Here is a 24993-nt window from a genome sequence, read left to right on the forward strand (position 1 = left end):
CAAGTGTCTTCTACTATAGCCTTGGGCTGATCAAAACCTTACAAGTAGATTTGGTAGGTGGAAACTGAAAGAAACCCATTGTATGTATATATATATATATAAAGTTAATCTAAACAAGAAAGCACAAAAAAACACAACAACACGAGGACATGGACAAATATAGTATTATTGGACACTCAGGAAAGAAGGAAAGAAGGAGGGTTTAATGTTTCGAGCGGAGCTCTTCGTTGGAAACATATGTGTGTGTGTCTTTGTGTCTGTGTCTGTCCCCCCACCATCGCTTGACAACCAATGTTGATATGTTTATGTCCCTGTAACTGTAACTTAGCGGTTTGGCAAAAGAGACCAATAGAATAAGTACTAGGCTTACAAAAGAATAAGTCCTGAGGTTGATTTCTTTGACTAAACCCCGTTAAGACAGTGCTCCACCATGGCCATGGTCAAATGACTGAAACAAGTAAAAGAATAAAAAAATAACATAAAAGACGGAAAGAAACTGATGTGGATTCTCCAGATTCAATTCATAAATGGCACAGTGAAGACTTGTAAGACTTTCCAAAAATTTAGATATAAAGTTGAATAGATGCACACACTTGGGTATATGCATCGACAGTTCAACCCACACTCCAACTCTACATATTTACAAACACCGGGTCTTGCCACTTAGCAACTAGCTTGGACGGACTCTCTTTAAGAACTTTATTAAAACTTAAAGAAAATTCATACATATGTGTGTGCGTGCATACACACATCAGATACACACCCCAAATAAATGGAGTAAGGTAGAAACAAAGAGAGATTTAGAAAAAGGGAGGAGAAAAAAAACAAAGAGATTAAGAGAGAGAGAGAGAGAAAACAGAGAGAGAAAAAAATATATAGAGAGAGAGAGGTAAGGGGGCAAGTAATCGTCTGCTAACGAACTAATTCTCGTTCTCTCTCGTCTGACGGACATGTTGCCATTGACAGCAACTTTATAATCCAAGTTTTGTTGTTTCTTTTCTGAACAGTCCTCGTTCTAATTCTTAAATCACAGCAAATATGGGTAACAAACAAACCGCTCTGAATCATGATGATCTGGAAGCTTATCAGGTATAAATTTATATATATATAAATACATCCAACTAATTCTGAAATCCTTATTATACGTCAGCTGCGAACACAGTGACATAATTTACGGAAATGATTCTACTTAAAAGTCGTTTTAAGCCGCAATTTCATGTGTCAAACAAGATATTTTTACATTAATTTCGATGAGTTCATATTATATTATATATAGTTTACACTTCAGCGACTGTTTTCATGTTTATGATATTACCCATGATAGTATTTTCTCTAAATTAAGGTATGAATAATGTCAGGACGATGAGACATTCCGGAAATTAATTTCAGCTTGTCATTTTAAGCTAAAGAAATATAAATAAATCATGTACGGAAGTGATTCTTCTTTTAATTGCGTATGAAATACTGTTGATTTATTATTAACCTTTCCTGCTAATATTTTTATTGTTTACTGAGGTCGCTGTCGTATTCTGTTTAGCAATCATCATTGTAATTTTTCTGTTCTGTTTTTGAGTTTGTTGGTCAGTTCTAATCGAGCAGTCCCATAACATGCAGGTAGTCGACCGAACCACTATGGTTGTCTCAATGTTTATGTATATATTTTTGGACCACCACCTTCACGCCAAATTGACGGAACGATTTTTTTTATAAACATACGTATGGACGTGTATTTGAATGTTCACAAATACACGTCCATGCGTATGTTTATAAAAAAAGAAATCGTTTCCCTCAATTTGGTGTATGTGATCGCGGTGGTGGTGGTGGTCATTTGTGCAGATTTGGTGTGATTTCTTTTTTAAAAACAATAATGAATAATGCAAGAATATATTTATTTATAAAGTTTAAACAGAACATGGAATGAAATGTATTTATTTATAAATTTTAAACTGAACTTCAATTGTTTTATAAACCTAACAGCGTGGTAAATAAACGGCGTAAATTAACGAAGGTATAAACCTGACGTAAATACACGAAGTTGACTACTTTCACTTCTGACAACTAAAGGCATGACAGTGCCATTTATATTTATATTTATCTTCTGGGCATACATATATACAGATACACCTACTCAAACTTGTATATGCTGCGATTGACTAAGGTAGAAAGAAAGAGTTATGGTGAGGAGGATTTCGAGTTGGAACGATCGCATGTTTGTTTATTTTCGCACATCTTCCTCTTTTTACCATTCCACCCCGTCCTTTGCTCAGATTTCTGCACTGCTCGGGTCCTCGGCTTCCCCAATCCAGTGGTCATCGCCTCATCAGTATTGCAACCCCACCCCCACCCATTTTCGAGATGTCAATCAATTTTTCGCCCCCACCCTAGGGGGCGCCGACATCCTCCTGTTCGAACGGTGCTTTCCACACTTCATTCATACAGGAAGCTACCTGCAGCACATGTGCCACCACCACTAATAGACGGAAGAGAGGCATGAACTGTTCAGGATATGGCTGTTTAAATCATCTCTCTTGTATCAGCCTGACATGACAGGCCTTAAATGTGCACTCAGTGTGGAGATGCAGCAGCTGCCTCAGCCATGCGGCAGCGACTATCCACCACATCCTCAGATCAGACTGCATGCCCACCTGATGTCTAACCCTCACTGGTCAACATCACCCGGCTTGGGAGGCTTCATTAGATCCCTCTTAAGGTCCTGAAAACAGCCTAGATGCTACTGGCTGATACCCTTTCATCCTTAATTGACAAAGCCCTAGAATCTGGTTGACCTAGTGATTGGGATTGGCCGTTTTATTTTGCTCTGCTTTCTCTTGGTCTCCCCAACACTGTCACCAATTGAGGCAGCCTGTCAACAATGGCCTTATTCAGGGCCAACATCTTGTCCTTTTGGAAGGCGCCCATATGCTGCACTCTGTTCATTCATGCACCTGCAGGCCTCCACCCCCAACACTGGCTCAAAGTGTTTACACGATTGTGTAAACTCCAAACTTATCGAAGGTAATGTCTCAGCTGTTGTCAGAGTAGTCACCTCTGATGACACCATCCTCTAGCCTACTGAAGAGGTCCTGGCTACCCTCCAACTGAAACGTCCTGGTCACCTGCAGACCTCAAACCCATACCCTCACCTGACTTTCAGGCACCTTATGTGACCTCCAAGAAAGATATCCTCGCTACTCTGAGGTCTCTCCCTGCCAGTAACAGCAGAGGTTTTGACAGTCTCTGACCCAGCCACCTCAAAGATTTGCTGTCCCCACTTACTGCTAAAGCCAAGCACCACCTGCTGAGCACAATTACAACTCTAATTAACAGATTCATTCATAGTGACTCTTATCCTTGAGGCCTCTTCTTTTCAGCCCTCCTAATTGCTTTCAGGAAGGAGGACAAGGGAAGGTACGAGGGAGTCACTCATACTACTTCAATAACTGTCCTGACCCAACATCAAGTGCTTTCAAGCACCTCATTGTCAATGCTTTCAACTGTCTGCATCGTGACCACTTGCTCAAGGCCTGTCTCAGCCATGCTCCATCTGCCTACCTACGGGCTTACCTGTCATAGAGGGCCCAGAGCATGCTCCTCACCTCAAATACATTCATACCATCTTTGAATCATGCTCAACATGGTGTTCCTTTAATTTTGAGGGTGGACAGCACTGCTTGGAGCATCGCAGCTCCTTTCAACATCTGATACCTGGATGATGTGATGATAGGTGGGCCAGCAGAGAAGTGTCTTCCACAATCTCTGATCAGTGGTTCTCACTCTAACAAGAATTGGCCTTGAAATAAACTATTCCAAGTTGGAGGTCATGAACTTCAACTATGATGTAGAGGGCTTTGCATCCTCTGTCTCAAATATATATTCACTGCTTTACCAGGTACAGGTGACCTTGAAAGAGAACATCCTTATACTCAGTTCAGCAATTCTGAGCTTTACCAGCTTGAAAGATTGATTAACAGACTGAATGTTAAGGAACTGCTTTGCCATGCCAAAATATTGTAAACCTTCCAGTGCCCCTTGCTACAGCCACATATCCTCTCAGATCTCAACGTCTGTATCTAACAGTTCACTGAAGAGATATGCAACATTCAGTATGACAACCCTGGATGGCAACAGGCTACCATACCCACCATATATAGTGGCTTCAGCCTTCGACCTCCAGTCTCACTGGCCCTATCAGGCTTTCTCTCATTGGAGGCTTCTTGCCATATCCTTATCAACAGGGTTCTCCACAACACAACTAAACCTACTGTGATCATGGAGCATGAGCTGGCCTATGCACCATGGAACCAGTTCAGCCTGTGCCTTGCTGGCGTCCATATCCCCTTCCCCTCTGTGGCCATTCAGTCCTCTCAAAAGAAATGGAACATCAACTAATGTAGCATGACCTCCAAGAAGTTAGAGCACTGACTTGACCAACACCATCTGGCATGTTTCCACTCAGACTCCAAGCCTCACAGTGAAGTATGGCTTAGTGCTTGACCTCCAGTTCTGTGAGCCTCACAGATGCCACTGTGGATCCACTGTGAATTCTTCCAGCTTTCACCCATTCTCATGCCACCTTCCACACCATGCTATCCTTAACAAAATCATAAAGTATGACCTAGATACTACAGGTGTCCCTGCCAAGCTCAAGTCAGCAGGACTAGACCAAGGGGATGGTAAATGGCCTGACAGTATGAGAATTTTCCTATTTTGTGACAGTTGGTCCCTCATCTAGAATGCCACATTCAGTGACACCTTCTCAAGCAGCAACTTGGTGTGTTCAGCTACTAACCCAGGCTTTGCTACTCATCAGGCTGAATTACAGGAAATCAAGAGAATATAGGAATTTCATAGCTTACTACATGAACAATAAACTTATGCAATCTAAAAAAAAGAAGACGAAAAACAATTACTTCAAGGCTTTTTTGATATTCAATGAAAATACACGTTTCCATTGATGAAATGCAGGAATATTAAAATATATCCTTATGAGACAAGGAACTTTGAAGGACAACTATTACAGAACTTTGGCCACTCCTCTTCCCAAGCTGTCAAAAGACTATCACAGACTTAACATCATAGTGAAACCAATACATACAGATATGGGTGCATATATCTATTTACTCATATGATTAAATCCATTTAAAGCAATAACCACCCAATGCTTTTTTTTTTTTTTTGATATCTGATTACATGATGCAACATGTTTTAACCGTATTAAAAACGTATTCAGGTAATTTCAGAATACTAGGTGTTGACGAAGTTGCTCTGTATTTCCTTTGTAAACAAATGGACAGATTATGATTTTGGTAACACAAACTACTTTTAGTAGCTTCTTAAGTATCTTGAAAAACTGAAAATTTATCTTTAATTCTCACTGTGCATATTGCACACACAAAAATACCACCAATAAAATTCCCAGAAATCGGTAGAAACATTGATTATAACTTTTACAAGATATAGGTACAGCCAAAAGAAAAAAGATATTATTAGTGTTTCTGACAAATAACATTTACTAAACTATGTGAGTAAATATTTTCAATAAAGTATTATATTACTAAAAAAAATGAGATGACAAAGGAATAAATTATTATCTTATGAACTTCATTAGCTTACAGCTGTTTCTGCTATGAGATGCAGTGGACTCATAGCTTAGTGCCTTATAGCTTCATCGGTGCCTCATGCAATCAGCTATGAGCCCATTGCATCTTGTTTCCAAAACAGTTGTAAGCTAATGAAGCTTGTGAGATAATCATTTATTCCTTCGTCATCTCATTTTCTTATCACTCTGTACTCGACTGATACTTCATTCTGAAGCATAAGTATATTGAGTTCTGTACCTGGTTATCAGTCTTGCAATGCCTAAGCAAAATATTAAAATGAATTACATAATTAAACAAAGATGAGATATTGTTACAGTGAAGAAATGTCCTCTGCAAAGAAAACCATGAAAAAACACATGACTAATCAGCATTTACAGTAATTTCCTCTTTGTGAGATTACGTAAGATATTTAGTCCATTTCAGATTAGAATTGAAGAAAATCATCAATGCCAATAAGGCAGTCTTTTGAAATATCCCCAAAAATTGTTGAGGAATTACTTGAAATGAAATATATTATTAGGTGTTTGAGCTGGTAGAATCATTAGAGTGTTAGAAAATTTCTTGGCAATATTTCTTTCAGCTCTTGATGTTCTGAGTTCAAAATTCCACTGAGGTCAACTTTGCCTTTCATCCTTTTGGAAGGCAATAAAATAAGTACCAGTTGAGCACTGAAGATGTAATCCACTTTTCCTTTCCATTCAAAATGACTGACCTAATGCCAAAATGAGGGAAAATGATTATAGTAGGCAGAAATGATAGAGCACTTCTCTGCATGTTCAGTAATCTCATTTAATTTCAGTCTACCATTTTTGTAATTGTTTTTTTTTTTATCTTTAGTTTAAAGCTTATGATCCAATATGGCTTGTTCCAAAACAATTGTTAATGGAAATTGATTATATTCCAATGTTTTAGAATTGAGAAGTACATTTTTCATTGCTGAGAATTTGACAGGGTTGAATTAGCTCTGGAACATTACAAAATATGTAAAATTTGTAAGTCATCATTTGCATTGTAGTTGACAGAATATTGAAATAATCTAGACACAAACATTAGAGAAGATACTAGAGGATATTAAATGCCAAATATATACTCTCTTGTGAAGATGCATGGCTTAGTGCTTAGAGCATCAGGCTTACTCACAATCATGAGGTTGTGAGTTTGATTCCCAGACTGGGCTGTGTGTTGTGTTCTTCAGCAAGACACTTTATTTCATCTTGCCCCAGTTCACTCAGCTGTAAAAATGAGTTGCAACATCACTGGTGCCAAGCTATATCAACTTTCACCTTTCCCTTGGTATGTATAAACAACCTTGCCCAGACTTGTGTCTCAGAGGGGAACTTTCTAGGTGCATCCCATGTTCATTCATGACCAAAGGGGATCTTTACTCTATTGCTCGCTTAATAAATTTGATGGATGTATGTAGCGGAGTAACCTAATTGTTAGTTATTTACGCTTTTAAGTCAATTCTACATATCTTTACAGTTGATGTCATAAAAATTTAGAAATGTCGAGAATATGAAATAATTCTAATCGAAATCGATCAACATCAATGGAAATTGTAGCTGTAATACCAGTGCCAATGGCACATAAGAGAACCATCCGAACATGGCCATTGCCAGCGCCGCCCCGACTGGCCTCCGTGCCGGTGGCACGTAAAATGCACTATCCGATTGTGGCCGTTGCCAGCCTCGTTTGGCACCTGTGCAGGTGGCACGTAAAAAGCACCCACTACACTCACGGAGTGGTTGGCATTAGGAAGGGCATCCAGCCGTAGAAACACTGCCAGATCAGACTGGGCCTGGTGCAACCTTCTGGCTTCCCAGACCCCAGTTGAACCGTCCAACCCATGCTAGCATGGAAAACGGACGTTAAACGATGATGATGATGATAATGATGATGATGGAACAGTGAAACTCAAAGCCACCTTCAACTTTTACTATCCAAAAGGTTTTTTGACCCAATAATTACACACTTTTGTTTGCAGCTTTACCTGCTTTGAGTTTCACCATTCCATAAAAGAATTATCATCATAGTTATTTTATTGAAATGATGAAGAGAGTATCAACTAATGTCTGGAAAACAAATAGTTCTACAAAATTCTCCAAGTAAAGAAAATCTTAGTAACATTTGACATCATTTTTCAACAGCATGATAAATTGAATTATATTTCCTTTACTGAAAAGAGGCTGATGACCTGCAAACTATTAGGTCACTGTCACCATTTATCCTCAAGTTAATAAGCACCACAAGTGGTTTTTTTTTTTTTGCTTTTTTACTTTATATTTATACACAAAGTATAAACATTAATGTGTGTGTGCACGTGTCTATTAAAAGAAAAATGTGTTAATTACAACAAAAAAGAACAACAAAGAAACAAAATTATATTCTTAAAACAAAGATTTATATTTATTAATTCTTGAAAATGCTTTTTATTGTAATTATTCTAGTGACTTCAATTTTGAATTCCGCATATGTGTAACTGATAAATTTTCTTTCAAAAACAATGTTTAATATGAATTGTTGAATTAATGCTTGTTTACCTCATCTTCTAGGAACTAACATTTTTCACACGACAAGATATTTTAAAGTAAGTAACCATTATTTGTTTCAAAAGCATCAAATTGTATTATTACTTTTCATTTTGGTTTTAGAACAAAATAACTAATTAGGTTTGTATAATTTATAGTAGTTTAGATTATATTAGTTGAACTATATTTAAAATATTTGTTGGTCTATATACTTCAAATACTCTTTGGAATCATGATCATCATCCTTTAATGTTTGTTTTTCATGCTAGCATGGGCTAGACAGTTTGATCAGAGCTTGCAAGCCAGAGAGCTGCACCAGATTCCAGTGTAATAATACTTAAGAAACCAAAACGAATTATATATCATGCACCTTAACAGTTGAAATTATATATTTAAATAGTATTAATTTTTTTTTAATTAGATACTGAGACAACCTTTATAGAGTTAAGTGACCACAAGCAGGATTCTACCTAAGAACACAGAACTGAGTTTAACTTTTAAGCATTTAAACTTACATTTGAAGAAGTTTATTCCCTGTACATTCTTAGTGTTTATTGTACCAGCACATCTACCACACACAAAGACTACTTTCTCTGTTAACTTTCCTCTTATATGTCCACAGCTTGCACGGGATACACCAGGTGGAGTTTCTGCAACACCTTTCATTCCTACATATCAAACAGAGCTATCTCCCTGAAGGAATTTGAGATTTGTCTGTTTTCCTGTTTATTAGGACTTTGGTCTTTGCTAAATTAACTCTAAAACCCTTAAATTCGAGACCTTGATTCCACACCTGACATTTCCTCCCTAGTTCAGGTATTGATTCAGCTATAAGAACAAGGTCAACAGTGTAGAGGAGATCCCAAGGGCAGCCAGTCTTAAATTCCCCTGTTATGGCCTGGAGGACTATGATGAGCAAGAAGGGGCTGAAAATTAATCCTTGGTGAACTCCTACTTGTACCCTGAATTCTTTGCTATACTCAGTGCTGACCTTCACCTTACTGATAAGCATCCTTGTGCATGGCTTGTACTGCTTTCACCAAACATTTATCTATCTCTAGCTTCCACATTGACCACCAGATGAGAAAATGGGTGACTCTGTCAAAGGTTTTCCCCAGGTCTACAAAAGCTAAGTACAGAAGCTTGGCTTAATGCTTCTTCTGCAGTCGCCTTACCATGAAGATAGCTTTAGTAGTGCTTCTTCTTGGTACAAACATGAACTGCATCTCTTCTAGGCTAACTCTCTTCCTAATTAGTTGAGCTATAATCCTCTCTTTAGTATTCATGACCTGGTCCAGCAATTTGATGCTTCTGTGTACATGCAAGGAGTGTGTGTGTGTGTGTACGCAATGATACTTTGGCCCATGCAAAAACTGAAGGTGCTGCTTAAAGATAATTGCAACCTCTTCTATTGGTGATTAAAGCTACTGCAATATTGGGAACCTTCTGTATCTTCAGCATGAATCTCAAAATCTTGTGTGTGCATGTGTGTGTGTCTTTCTGTCTTTCTGCATGTGTGTGTATGGATATTTACAGAAAGTGAGAATACCTGTTCTGCTATTTTCTCTGGTTATTTTTATCACTGCTATTTTCTCATAATTTAGATAAGAACAGTTTGTCAATTTCTTAACTATTTTAGTTGGTACTATATTTGTTGACTTCATTCATCATTGTCTCTTAATTGATTGCAGCAAACTAATCTTAATTATCAACTTTAGTTAGTAAGGTAACTTAGTTTATTATATTACAATCAGTTTTTGTGGCAGCAAGCGTATAGGATTGTTACCACGCTGGACGAAATGCTTATCTGTATTTTATCTGGCTCTTTACTTTCTCAGTTCAAATGCAACAGAGGTTAACTTTGCCTTTCATCCATTCAGGGTTGATAAAATAAGTTCTAGCTGAGCACTGAGGTCAATGTAATTGACTTCCCCTCCCTCAAAATTGGCGGCCTTGTGCTAAAATTAGTAAAAATTCTATTTTCAATCCTTGTTGTAAATATTCATAAGCTGTAACAGCATATGTTCTATGCTAATAAATATTAGCTCAATCACATTAACTATATATTGTTCTGTACTAAATTTTCCTAATATTTTATATGTAGTAGGCAGCTCCAAGTACATTGCAGATGTATTTCCTTTAAAATATTTTTCATGGCATTTTCAATTAACTTTGATATCTAATTATCAGCTAATAATAAAACAAAGAAACCTTGATCTAATTTTCTTTGTTCTAATGCAGAAATACAGACTGTCTTGATGAACTAAGCTACAACACTTCTGAAGCCTTCTGTTCTAATTTTCTTAGTTCTAATGTAGAAATACAAACTGTCTTAATGAACCAAGCTGCAACTCTTCTAAAGCTTTCTGTTAAGATTCTTGACAGGTTGAGATGATAATTTTGCCCACCACCATTATCTAATATTCTACTGAGGTCACTTAGTATAAAAATATGCTGACTTTTACTGCATGTATTAACCGTATTTATACTTTCCTGTTTTTCCATACCAGAAGCACTCTTTACATGCTTTGAGAAAAAACACGACCACAGATGTTCTTATTTTTTCCCCTAAATATGCAAATTAACTTTGAGAGCTAAATATTTAATTTCTTGATATTATCTCCTCCATTCTTTGGGAGTTACTAATAATTGCTGTTAGGTGATTGTTTCTTTCTCCAACTAGAAGAATATGTCAATTAATTAGGAATTTTTTACATGCAGGTTTCAGTATGTCACCTTGAAGTTAATTATCCAAATTCTTGTTGTTAACCGATTTCAGTTATTTCCTTTAGCTCATTATTTGTCATTGTCAGTCATTGGACTGTGGCCATGCTGGGACACTACCTTGAAGGGTTTTAGTCAAATAAATCAACCCCATTTGTCAAGTGGTGGTGGGGAAACAGACACATACACTGACATATATTTTTTTTGTCTGTTTCAGTCATTAGACTCTGGCCATGTTGGGGCACCACTTTGAAGAACTTTTAGTCAAATGAATCAACCCCAGTACTTATTTGTCTTTTTAAGACTGGTACTTATTCTATCTGTCTCTTTTTGCCAAACCACCAAGTTACAGGGACATAAACAAACCAATGTTAGTTATCAAAAAGTGATGGGGACAAACACAGACACAATGATGCACACACACGCACATAAACACACACACACACAATGGGTTCTTTCAGTTTCTGCCTTCCAAGTCCACTCACAAGGTTTTGACCTGGCTATAGTAGAAGATGCTTGCTCAAGGTGCCATGCAGTGGAACTAAACCCAGAAACTTGTGGTTTGGAAGCAAGCTTCTTACCACACAGCCATACCTGCATTTATACACACACACACACACAGGCCTCCACCTAGTTGCCATGTACCAAATTCACTTATAAGGCATTAGTCAGCCCAATGTAGTAGACATTTGTATAAGGTGTTGCACAGTGGAGTTGAACTTGGTTCAAGACACTGGACTACTCATCTGGCAGTCATGAAATTGACATTGTTTTCTTGAACCGACTAATCAAATTATTTCAGTGTCAATCAACTTAGCTAAAAGCAGTTACTTCTCTCCTGTTATATGGAATCTGCATGTATGCCAACAATGAATGATAGCATAAAAACTCTAAAACTATGGCATATATGAGTTAGAACACATGTTCATATCAATCAATTTCAAACCTTGTCATGTACCCTATTGTTTTGGATGTAAAAACAATTTTCAATCCTTTAACCTCTGATAGAGGTCATAGCAGGAAATAAAGTGCGTAATGACAAATATATAAACTTGCTATGTTGAACTTCCTCTGTTTTTTTCTTATTGTTTCCACTGAAACTAATTTATTTACTCAGCTACTTCAACTTTACTCTACCTTTTCTTCCTCTATTCAACAATGAATACCCCATACACTCAAATAATTCCATACCCCTTATTGTCAAGCATATCCCAGATTTTGAAAAACCTTGCTTTAAAGATGTTTACGATTGAATAACGCTTTCCATTGCAGTGTGTATGACTGTTATAAGATGCTTGCTGAAGGTAGAGATGTAGACAGAAATACCAGACTTGATCAAGAAGTAATATGTCGGCTGCCAGAGTTAAAGGTATGTACTGTATGAAAAAAGTGCTCCGGGCTCTAACAAAAGAAAGTTAAGAAAAAAATATGAAAAGTGATTGTCACAGATGAGATGATAAAGCATTGTCACAAATTAAAGTCAAGTTCCTGGTTAACAGAATCCACAACTTGGTCTCGATTCCAGTTGTAACTATTTTATTTCATTTACATTACAGGGTAGTTTCAAAAGAAATAAAAAAAGAGTGAGAGAGAACAAAACAAAACTATTTTCCTTTCAGTATAAATCTAAGACTTCATGCCTTCGTAGAATATCAATAACCAGGCGAAATGACTGAGACAATAGAGTGGTGGACTAAATGATTTGCAGCATTTAAGTCACTCTAGGTTCTAAGCTTTGCCTTTCAGTATTCTGTGGTCAATAAAGTATGTATTTGTTAATTCAGTTGACGATAATCTCTCCCTGCAATAAAAATTATATTGATTTAGTGTGTAATGTATTTTCCAGCATACAAGTTGACATAGTATATACTGTAAATATTCAAACATCATTGTTATCTTTCCAAATCATGCTGCATTTTTGGTCCCCTAAAGTTGTCTTGATGTATAAGATGAACCACCTTTTTGATCTGAAAATTTTAATTTGTATGCCAGAAAATATGCTAATAATGGGGCTGATTCTTATTTTTCCTGTATGTGTAAGTTACACAAATTCTCATTTATTATTCCGGTGATAATGTACAGAAGTACATCATACCAGTTGAGACTTGTTAAGTTTAACCTTCCAGTCACCTTATCTTATACTAGTGAAGAATGAATGTCATGGATAATTTTTTAATGCAATATATATATGCATATATGTATATATTTTTTTTCAGGTGAATCCATTTAAAGACAGAATTTGTAAAGTTTTCTCTTCTGCTGATGATGGCTCAATGACATTTGAAGACTTTTTAGATATGATGTCAGTCTTTAGTGACAATGCTCCAAAGAATGTCAAAGTTAATTATGCTTTCAAAATTTATGGCAAGTAAAGGTTTATTATTGATAATAGTTGCATTTTTTACATTTTTTAATGCTTTGTATGAATAATATTTGATATAGTGAAAATGCATTCAAGGAGAATAAATATATGTATTCATGTCCTTGAATACATAATATACACACTCATACACATGTATGTTCAGGCAAATGCATGATTGTGTAGTTATGAGGTCACCATTGCAATCACATGATTTCAGGTTCAATCTCACTGCATGACACCTTGGTGAAGTGTCTTTTACTCTAGCCCCAGTAAAAGCAATACCTTGTAAATTGAATTTGGCTGATAGAAGCTCTACAAAACCTGTTGTGTATATATATATATATATATGTATGTTTGTGTGTTTGTATGCATGTGTGTCTTTGTGCACTTGAGTACATGTATGTGTATGGCTGTGTCTGTGTGAACATTTTGTACTTCATGTGAAAAAAAGATTGATGATGCTTATTGATAATTCCCTGTCAGTAAATCATTCTAGCTCTGCACATTCAAATACATGTGGAATAAAAACTTCCTTTCTTGAAAAACTGGTAAAGACAAGAGGAAGAGCATTTGGTTGTATAGCAGTGCCTCAGTAATGATGTGTATTTACCTAATCTATGTTAGCATGGAAAAACAGATGGAAAATAAACATATGAGTATGTGTGTGTATACATATATATATAGAGAGAGATACATAGATATAATGCTGAGATTTGTAACCAGTTTTTCTTTTTGTGTATGTGTGTGTAATGTATTTATTTTATACATGCACACGTACATATGTGAAAGTGTTTGGCCTATGGTAAGGTGTTGCACTCACAATTGCATGGTCATAGCTTCAATTCTCAAACTGGTGATGCATTGTGTTCTAGAATAAAGCACTTTATTTCACATTGCTCCAGTCCACTCAGCTGTAAATGTATAGACCTGTGGTGGACTAAAGTTCTGTCAAGATGGAATGTTTGCTTGCCTGCCTGCCTACCCAGCCAAAGGAGTGGCATCATTCAAAAGCTACAGCAGAGTGAGGAAGCACATTGTGACCAATGAATTATAACATCTGATAGTCTCAATACCATGAATGCAGTGATATTGTGACATACATACATGTGTATATACAGACACACATACACACACACACACATACACACAAATATATATATATATATATAGAAATGAATGTGTGCGTTCAGTCATATATAAATAAATAAATAAAACATATGCATATATACATACATATATGTACGTACCTACCTCTACATGTATATATACATGCATATATGGGTACAGGACACCAAAAAAACGTCGAACACAATGAGAAACGAAAACATAAACACAAAACCGAGGAAATGGACATTTTTTTAAACTACGAAAAAATAGAGTACAGGACATACAAACAAGGAAAATTCCCCTTCTTCAGTCGCCTTAATTTCATCTACTCCACGTTTCGAAGGTCAGGCAATACATGACTTCCATGAAATTTTCCTTCCCGCGGAAATCAAATTAAATAAAATTTGAGATTTTTTTGGTGTCCTATACCCATATATGCATGTATATATACATGTAGAGGTAGGTACGTACAAATATGTATGTATATATGCATATGTTTTATTTATTTATTTATATATATATATATCCATACACGCACACACATGCACACATACATCGTCATCATCATTTAATGTTTCCTTTCATGCTGGCATATGCAATTTATGTACATATACAGACATATTGGAATTTCTATTTGTAATTTTGTGTACAAGTTAAGTGCCTGTATTTGCAATATGATAATTGTTATCTCAATTTTATTTTGCTTAAATATTTGCAGATTTCAGTAATAATAACATGATAACAAGTCAAGACTTAAAGGAAGTTATTCAGCGTATAACAATGCCTGATGAATCAAGTGATAAACTAGAAGATGAGGACTTACAGTTGCTTATAGATAATGTAAATATACAAACACAACCTTTTTTCTCTATTATTGCTTAATTAGTGTAATATTACCTATCACCTTAAGACAGCAAGCAAGCAGGACCATTAGTACGTTGGACTGGATGCTTAGCAGCATTTTGTCCATCCTTACATTGGGTTCAAATTCTGCCAGGATCAACTTTGCCTTTCATCCTTTTGGGGGCAATAAATTAAATATCATTTGAGCACTAGGATCAGTGTAATCACCTTATCCCCTTCCCTGAAATTGGTGAGAACAGAGAAAATTATTCCCAGACTGAAGTCCTGACCCATGAACCAGGTGATTATGTTAAATTGTGGGATTCATTTTTTTGATATGGGTCTGTGTGGTAAGAAGTTTGCTTCCCAACCATATGGTTTCAGGTTCAGTCCCATTGCATTGCACTTTGAACAAGTATCTTCACCTAATAGCTCCAGGTCGGCCAAAGCCTTGTGGGTAAATTTAGTAGATGAAAACTGAAAGAAACCCATTGTGTGTGTGTTACTGTCTCCTTGCCATGACATCACTTGATAATTGTAAGCAAGTGTCACTTTAATGCAAGTGGTGTCTTTTCATTTCTGCCTGCTTGCTGTTATTTCCAGTCTTCCAAGATATATCTGACCATGATGAAATATTTCCTTACATGGAAATAGTTGATGGTCAGTGACAGAACCGGATCCAGCCACAGAAAACCTGCCTCAGCAAATTCTGGCCCACCCACATGAACATAGCAATTGAACTATACATGTGCAGTGGTTCCAAAGCATTGCTGAATTGTGGAGCTATGTCAAACAGCTGTTGTTGCATGTAAGATGGATCTGGCTATCAACCTAGTCAATTGTGAAAACTGCCTCACAACTCTCTTTAACAGAGCCAAGCAAATAGTTTTCCTCTGTCTTGTATCTACGGTGAAAGAGATTGTTTAAAAGCATTGAAGAGAAACACCTTCCACTTTGATCAAGTTCTTGTTGCCTTTTTTCAAATTCCACTTGGAAAGGAAAGTGTAAATAGAGAGAGAAGTATTCTCCTCCAGCAAATGTGTCAAAAGGTGGGCAAATGTGACAAAAATGGTTTGAATGTATAGAACTACCCTAATTATGCACTTATAGATAAGAGAACAGCAGTTGAGAGAGGACACATGGCCTTGGTGGTCAGAGTGATCTTGGACTCTCTACTATCAGGTGAACTGTATCATTGAAATATTCATACATACATACATATATATATATATATATATATATATATATATATATATATATATATATATATATTATCTATACCTTTCATCGCATTTCTCTTTTTTCTCTTTTTCTACCTTGCCCGATTTCATGAAAATCCATTGTAATCTGTCTTCATAATGTTATCTTCAGCTGACGCCCTTGTGACAAAAAAAAAGAAATCATTACTATTATTGATGATAATAATTATTTCTAATATAGGCCACAAATTTGGTGGGTGAGAGTTAGTCAAATTGCACCCCCACCCCTTTACTTGATTAGTACTTTATTTCATTGACCATGGATGAATCAAAGTCAGAGTTGACTTCCACTGGAATTGAACTTAAACATAATGAACCATAGCTAAATACTATAAGGTGTTTTGTCTGACACTCTAATAATTCTGTACAGTTTCTACACTATGAAGGTCGACTGAAAAGTTCATAGGCTGACCAAAATGAGGTTTATTTTTCAACATAGTCCCCCTTGCAGTCCACACACTTCTTCCATCAGTGTTGCAGTGCTTGGATCCCATTGTTAAAGAAGCTTTCATCCTGTTAGTCAATAAAGTCATAAACAGGAGATATAATGTCATCATCACTGCAATACTGGTTCCCCACCAAATGTTTTTTCATGCTGGAGAACAGACAATAGTCAAATGGAGCCAAATCAGGAGAATAGAGAGAGTGATCAACCAGTTCAAAGCCACGATGACACACAACAGCCATTGAAATCAAGGACTTGTGTGTTGGAGCATTGTCCTGATGAAACAAGGCCCCTTTCATAAGTTTTTGTAACTGTCTCAGCAAGTTGGCTTAGTACTTTCCTTTGATGGTATGACCCTTTTGAAGTTAGTCAATAACCACAGTACCTTTTGCATCCTAAAAACTGAGGCCACCACCTTCCCTGCAGATGAAACGACATTGGCCTTCTTTGGAGCAGGTGAGGAGAGATGTTTCCACTGCATAGATTGTTTCTTTTTTTTTTTCTGGCTCAAAGTGATGAAGCCAACACTCATCTTAGGCTAGGAAACATTCAAGGAAACCAGTTGGATATGCCACAAACAAGGTTGATTTTTCCATGATGTGTTCAGCCTGATACTCTTTTGATCAGGTATCAGAAGACATGGCACCCACCAAGCAGAAACCTGCTCCATGCCAAGTTCATTGTGCAGAATATTCTCAACTGTCATGAGATATGCTAATAACATTGGACTATTTGATTTATAGTCAGTCGTCAGTCATCCCTCACTATGTGGTGAACACAGTCAATGTTTTCCTCAATGGTGGCAGTTGCAGGACGTCCAGATTTTGGGTCATCTTCAAGACTCTCCCTTCCACTTCTAAATTCAACTGCCCACTTTTGCACTGTCGATAAAGCTTGAGTGTCATTCCCTAATGTAGCAACCATGTTAGCATGAAAGTCCTTGGAGGCTAAACTCTTTTTCTGCAGGTACTTGATAACGCCACAACATCAAATTTTGTCCATTTCAAGAAGAAGTCACTACTAGTTATTTTTGATGTCTTCTCTGAACAGTCAGATATTAGTTTAGCTTGAAAGAAACAATACAGTAACTTATAAGAACATTTGAAATTACATGTAAGATTTCACAGCTCTAGTACCACTCCTTCATTGTCAGCCTATGAAATTTTCAGCCCACTCTTGTAGTTGCTGTGTGTTACCTATTTCTCCTCCACCCCCACCCCTTGTTTTGATATTCTGTTAATCAAAGTGATTATAAATAAAAGGTAATATTTTGTATCCTCTGTCATCCATTCTGCACTCTCTCCTTGGTAAAGATATTTAATTTTTGCTGGCTTATTTACCCAGCTATAATTAGATACCATTGGGAAGATAATATTAATGAGAGTCTTGTTAGTGTGCAACACTGGCTTGAAATTCTCCATAGACTTCTGAATTATTAGCATTGATAAGGAAGACACTATACTTCAAAATCTTCCTACTTTAAAAATATTAAGACTTATGCTACTTAGACAGGCAAAGGGAAACTACTCTAATTTATTATCATGTCACTGTAGCTAGCCAGTTTAAACCTGGATATGGGAAAAGTTACATGCTGTTTTATTTTCTTTCATTCTGAAGGTTTCTGCTTGATATCATGCTATATCATGATACACTCTGTTATAGTATTGATGAATGAGGGTTAGTTTAAATACATAGAGTAGTGATTGTTTGACTTTGTACTTAAGGAAGAAACTTAATATGTATAAGGAGCTACACATGAAGTCACTTGCTCTCACATATGTGTGTACATGTGTGTGTGTATATATATATATTTATTTATATACATATAGGCGGCAAACTGGCAGAAACGTTAGCACGCCGGGCGAAATGCGTAGCCATATTTCGTCTGCAGTTACGTTCTGGGTTCAAATTCCGCCGAGGTCGACTTTGCCTTTCATCCTTTCGGAATCGATTAATTAAGTACCAGTTACACACTTGTCTGTCCTTGTTTGTCCTCTCTGTGTTTAGCCCCTTGTGGTTAGTAAAGAAATATATATATATATACATACATACATATATATATATATCTGACCTCGTGTGTATCGTTGGCGATTTTCTCCTTCTCCGTCTTCCCTTCTTTGGACTTTTTCTATATTTCTAACGAAGAGCTCCACTCGAAACATGAAATCCTCTTTCTTTTCTTTCCTTTCCTGAGCGTCGAATAACACTGTACATATTCCACGTCCTCGCGTTGTTGTTTTTTCTTGCTTCTTCATGTTTGGATTAACTAGTGAATGAAACTAGCAAGGCTTGGCTGTGTGGTAAGAAGTTTGCTTCCCAACCACGTGATTCTGGATTCTGTTGCACTGTGTGGCACCTTGGATAAATGTCTTCTTTATCCCTGGGCCAACCTAAGTCTTTTGTGTGGATTTAGTTGACAGAAACTGAAAGAGAATCATTATATATATACATGCGTATGTGTGTGTGTGTGTTTGTTCTGATATTATATGAGAGTTGCAAATGCATGTCACTGTCGTACCAGCAGTATCATTCATTTCCAATATACTGCAAGAACATATCTGGCCATGGATAAATATTACCTTGCTTAGAAACAGATGAGAGTTGGTGACAGGAACAGCTTCTAGCTATAGAAAATCTAATTCCATCCAACCCGTGCAAGCATGGAAGAGTGAACATTAAAATGATGATGATGATGTTGATGATATATATATATATCATCATCATCATCATCGTTTAACGTCCACTTTCCATGCTAGCATGGATTGGACGATTTGACTGAGGTCTGGCAAACCAGATGGCTGCACAAGACTCCAATCTGATCTGGCAGAGTTCCTAACATTAACCACTCTGAGAGTGTAGTGGGTGCTTTTACGTGCCACCGGCACGAGGCCAGTCAGGAAGTACTGGCAACGGCCACGCTCAAATGGTGCTTTTTATGTGCCACCTGCACAGGAACCAGTCCAGAAGCACTGGCAACGACCTCGCTTGAATGTTTTTTCACATGCCACCAGCACAAGTGCCAGTAAGGCAATGCTGGTAATGTATATATATATGTATGTATGTATGTATGTATATATATATGCGAATAAGATTATCAGTAATGTTAGAGATGATATAACCAAGCTGTCTTAGAAAGATGATCAAATTGAATAATTTTGTGAAACAGTGATTATTAAAATATTAGATAAGTGAAAAAAACAATGAATTAATAAAGACTTAGCTCAGTTTTAGTAATATTGAGAATGAATACTTTCAAATCACAAGGTACTGTTAATTCTTATATGCCATCAGTTTAATTCAATGTATTTTCATTACATAATTATACAAAAGGCAGCTACTTGGCAGAATCGTTAGAGCATCAGACAAAATACTTAGCAACATTTCTTCCAGCTCTTTACATTTTGAGTTCAAATCCCACCAAAGTCAACAATATGTCTTTAATGCTTGCAGGGTCGATAAAGTACAGTGTCATTCAAGCACTGGGGTTGATGATACCAGTTAGTCCTCTCCTCTCAAGATTTCGGGTTTTATGCCTAAACTGGAAGCCATTATATAATGATGCAATGCAAAATGAATATATAGTATTATTTCTTTGAAATAAATTGTATTTATATCTTTTGTTTGTCAAATTTAACATCTCTATACCATTTCGTTTTTCTCTGCAGATTATGGAAGAAGCCGACTTAGATAATGATGACTGTTTGTCCTTCCAAGAATTTGAACATGTCCTCTCAAAATCACCAGATTTTGCATCGTATGTTTATACTAACATCTTTCTTTTTATGATTACCATTTTAAACAGACTACATGTGAAATTTTATTGAAGACACACTGCACCCCATGGTTTTGAATATTTTTAACATGATCATTGGCATTTTCCATACCTTATGATCTATTCTTTTGGATTCAATGTTTGAATTCTAACCAATCTCACATATTCACCATATTCAAGTATATTGTCATGAATGCTTTTTCTGTAGGCAGTATTCCTGATAATACCTGTGTCTGGTAGATCTCAGGGTATTTAGACAAACAGAATCTATTTAGTTTTTGAAAATCATTCCTGATTACAAAATGTTTAAGAATGAACTCTACTTCACACTAACTAAAAGTGAAAACAAGAGCTTGTCTCACTTCATAAAAAAGTTGCTGTTTAACCCCAGGTCAACTTTGTTGAAACAGTCCTATGATTAAAAACAGTGATGGAAGCAGGTATTAGGAACTTGGTCTACCCTAAGGTTCAAGAAGCTGAGGTTGGGAAAGTTGGGCTAGACACTTAAAAACCCACCCCTCTCTGTTAGCTGAAAAGCAGAGCAACACTGTACTCATGCATACCCTGTCATTTCCATCATTGATGAAAGTGTATTCCACACATGACCATCTTCATCATCATCATTATCGTTTAACGTCCGTTTTGTATGCTAGCATGGGTTGGACGGTTCGACCAGGGTCTGGGAAGCCAGGAGGCTGCACCAGGCTCCAGTCTGATCTGGCTGTGTTTCTACAGCTGGATGCCCTTCCTAACGCCAATCACTCTATGAGTGTAGTAGGTGCTTTTTACGTGCCACCGGCACAGGTGCCAGGGGAGGCTAGCAACGGCCACGATCGGTTGGTGCTTTTTACGTGCCTTGTCTTTTAAAAATATGTGGGGCTATATTTATGAATGCATCTTTTCCATATTTAATGCAGTGGAATGGTTTGAAAAAAAACTTTTGCCTCTTATTTCTAGCAAGTTGAGCAATCACATAGAAGCACCTTCATTTACCTGTAATGAAGTAAGTAGTGGCTTGAGGATCATTTAACTTGTTAAAATACATGTTCCAATAAGTAGTTTCAGACAAAAGAAAAATAGTTGAAATAGAAAAGGAAAATATTTGTGATGGATCAAAAAGTCCATGTGGTTCTGAGTTGAAGTCTGGACAGTTCCATAGCCGGCCAGTTTCTGTCAAACCATCCAACCCATGCCAACATGAAAAATGGACATTAAACGACGATGATATTGTAGGCAGGCATGCAAGTAAAATTATCATAATGTGTGTGTACATCCAGCTGTAGAAATTATGCCAAAGCAGACGTAGAACTTGGTAGAGCCCTCTGCCTCATCTGTTCTTGCCAAACTGTCCAACCCATGCCAGCATGGAAAAAGGAATGTTAAATGAAGATGGTAATGAAAACCATCTTTGTGTCATACTTAATATAAATGCATTGTTGAAGGGCAATTTTCTGCAGTATTCTTTCAGAGGTAGCATGTCTTACAGTTGTGCTTTGCTTAAAATCACAATATATTTTGAAGGGACAGAAATTATTCCAGCAGTGGCCAGATACAGTTCAGCCTCATTGAGCCTTCTTAATGATATATACTCAAAGCCACCTCGAATATGTAGGAAAATAGTGAATAAACAGTCAGTGTTATTGCAAATAGTGACCCAGCTGAATAAAAATCCATTGTATGCAAAAGAACCAGTATTAAATTATAATAGTCATCTACGTGTTATACTTAATGTAAATACATCACTGAAAGGCAATTTATTGTGGTATTTGTCCAGAGATAACATCTCATGTGGACGTGTTATGTTTTAAAACGATATATGTCAGAAGGAGATGGAAATTGTCTCAGAGGCAGCTAGTGAGAACACCAGATGCATTTCAGCCCTGTTGGGCCTTGTCAATGGTATATGCTCACATGTGATTGCGAACCACACATTTCCTCATATATATTTAATCACCATCATTCTTTTAACATCCACAATTCTATGCTTGCATGGATCAGATAAAATCATTGAAGCAGATTTTCTAGAACTAGATGGTCTTCCTGTTATCACCCTCACCTATTTTCATGTCAAGTAATATTTCCCCTAGTCCTTTGAACACAAGCAGTATAATAGCTCAATGCTAGACATGATTTCATTTTTACAGAAGACTACAAGTGAACAACACACTGTTTGCCTGATACTGACATTCATTTACAACTAGCACATGATCTCAAAACAAGGAAACACAAACACACTCACACACATATATACATATGGTGGATTTCTTGGATCTATTCCATCTCAATCACAGATTTTTTAATTAATTTTTCTTAACTAAACAGTTTGAAACTTCAAATGCTGGTAGAATTTCTCATATAGAACACGGTTTACTCTGAACGTTTTCGACAAAATTTCCTATTTTAGAAGTTATTTCGTGTTAAAGTTGTTGTATTTGGGTAATTTCAACCAATCAACGATGTGTATTCAGTTTGCTTCTACCAAATCCAATCACAAGGCTTAGGTTGGCCCAGAGCTACGAAAAATATTTGTTCAAAGCAACTGCATGGTAGGACCAAACCTAAAACCACATCATCGGTACATAAACTTCTAAACCACATGCCTGTTGTTAGAGTGTCAGACAGAATGCCTTCTGCTCTATGTCAGTATGTGTGCAAATATATGTATGTATGTATGTAGACACATTATATATTTGCTCTGCAAATAACTGACACGTTCTCCAAATGAAACAAAATGTATTTAACTAGACTCAAAGTTTTAATAAAACTTATATGTGTATATCTGTTATGAGTGTATTTCTGTGAAAGAACATAGCAAGGAATATGATAAACCAGGTGTTTGAAATGAAAATCTGTTGAAATTATCATTCTTGCTATTATAAATATAATCAACCACTGATTGTCCTGTAAGAAACCTGTATCCTATAATGCTTTTGTTTCTAAAAATACAATGTGAAGAAAGAAAATTTTCTCTATTTTTCAATTTAGCTATCTTTTATGTATGATTTTTGTTTTTATGATTGAAAATTAATTCATTTTTTCTTACTTTTTATTTTCCAGATCATTCTGTATCCATTTGTGATTTTCTTCATTTGTCAATGAAGTTCTTCTTTGACTGGAACACATGAATATTTTTCACTTAAATAATACCAATAGTTTTTTAATAATAGCTAAAATATATATACTGTTGATTGAAAATTGACTAATAAGGCAAACCTGCTATTCTCCATAGTCTAACCTAAAACAGATAGCCCATATGCTTTTTGTTTTCTTTAACTGAATTATTTTTCTATATTTAAATATAAAACAGATATTGGTAGAAGGAAAAAATTTACATATCCATATGCATACACACACTCATACACACTTTGATATATATATATATAACCTTACATTTTACCAATCAGTTATTATTTTAATTTATGTAAAGGCTTTTGTTTTATTTTGTTTGTTGAAAAATAATGAAATCAGTATTATCTTCATGCTTGATATTTCACCCCATATTGTTTATGTTCTTGATCTTTGGCCTTCACATGAAACCACAGTTGTTTCAGAGTCTGTTGTTTTGTGATTTGTCCAATGAGGTCAGTTTGTTCATGGAACCTTTTACAAATAGTGCATTGAAATTTTTTTTCTCTACTTTTGGTTATGACTTAATTTATTTTTTTCTTCCTTTTTCTTTCTCTCTCTCTCTCTCTCTTTTTTTTTTTTGACTTATATTGTATATTTCTTTACTTGGTCAATAATTTGTACAAAGAGAAAAGAAAATTGCAAGGATTCTTAACTGGTATTGTTGTGAACCTCAAATATGTTAGTGTGACTATTCAATGTCCTCATTTAACATTCATTCCTCACAATAAACTAAGTAGTATGTGGAAGAGTATTTAATTAAAATACATGTCTCAAAACAGATTTACAAATTAGTAGCAGGAAAATTTTTTTAAATAAATTTTTTATATTGTATGAAACCAAAATATTCGAAAATATTTTGTGAATACCACCAAAAGTTCAACAAATTTGTGAAACATTTTAAAGAAGTTTCTCTACAGTTTTTGAAGATCTGTTCTCTATAAGATCATTGCTGATGGAAGTACATTTATTTTCCTCTTAATGTGCTGTATATTACATTTCAAAATTTAAAATCTGACAATTTTGTTGGATTTTTAAGGCTTACACATTCATGTAACATTACTCACTTTTTGAGCTTGAAGTATTACTCCCACCATGGAGACGCAATGACCCAGTGGTTAGGGCAGTGGACTCGTGGTCATAGAATTGTGATTTTGATTCCCAGACTGGTTTTGTGAGTGTTTACTAAGTGAAAATACCTAAAGCTCCATGAGGCTCTGGTAGAGG

General features: G+C 36.1%; 1 protein-coding gene across 1 annotated transcript; it reads left to right on the plus strand.

Annotated features, from left to right (window-relative positions):
• The first annotated feature begins 908 nt into the window (after window positions 1–908).
• Window positions 909–24993, plus strand: LOC115222383 (calcium and integrin-binding protein 1). The gene is made up of 7 exons (XM_029792594.2): window positions 909–1089; window positions 8153–8187; window positions 12125–12221; window positions 13069–13216; window positions 15040–15161; window positions 20534–20622; window positions 23698–24993. The coding sequence occupies exons 1-7, from the start codon at window positions 1039–1041 to the stop codon at window positions 23717–23719; spliced, it is 564 nt and encodes a 187-aa protein (XP_029648454.1). The 5' UTR covers window positions 909–1038; the 3' UTR covers window positions 23720–24993.

This window comes from Octopus sinensis, linkage group LG19 (genome assembly GCF_006345805.1).
Source record: "Octopus sinensis linkage group LG19, ASM634580v1, whole genome shotgun sequence".
NCBI classification, from domain to species: Eukaryota; Metazoa; Mollusca; class Cephalopoda; order Octopoda; family Octopodidae; genus Octopus; species Octopus sinensis.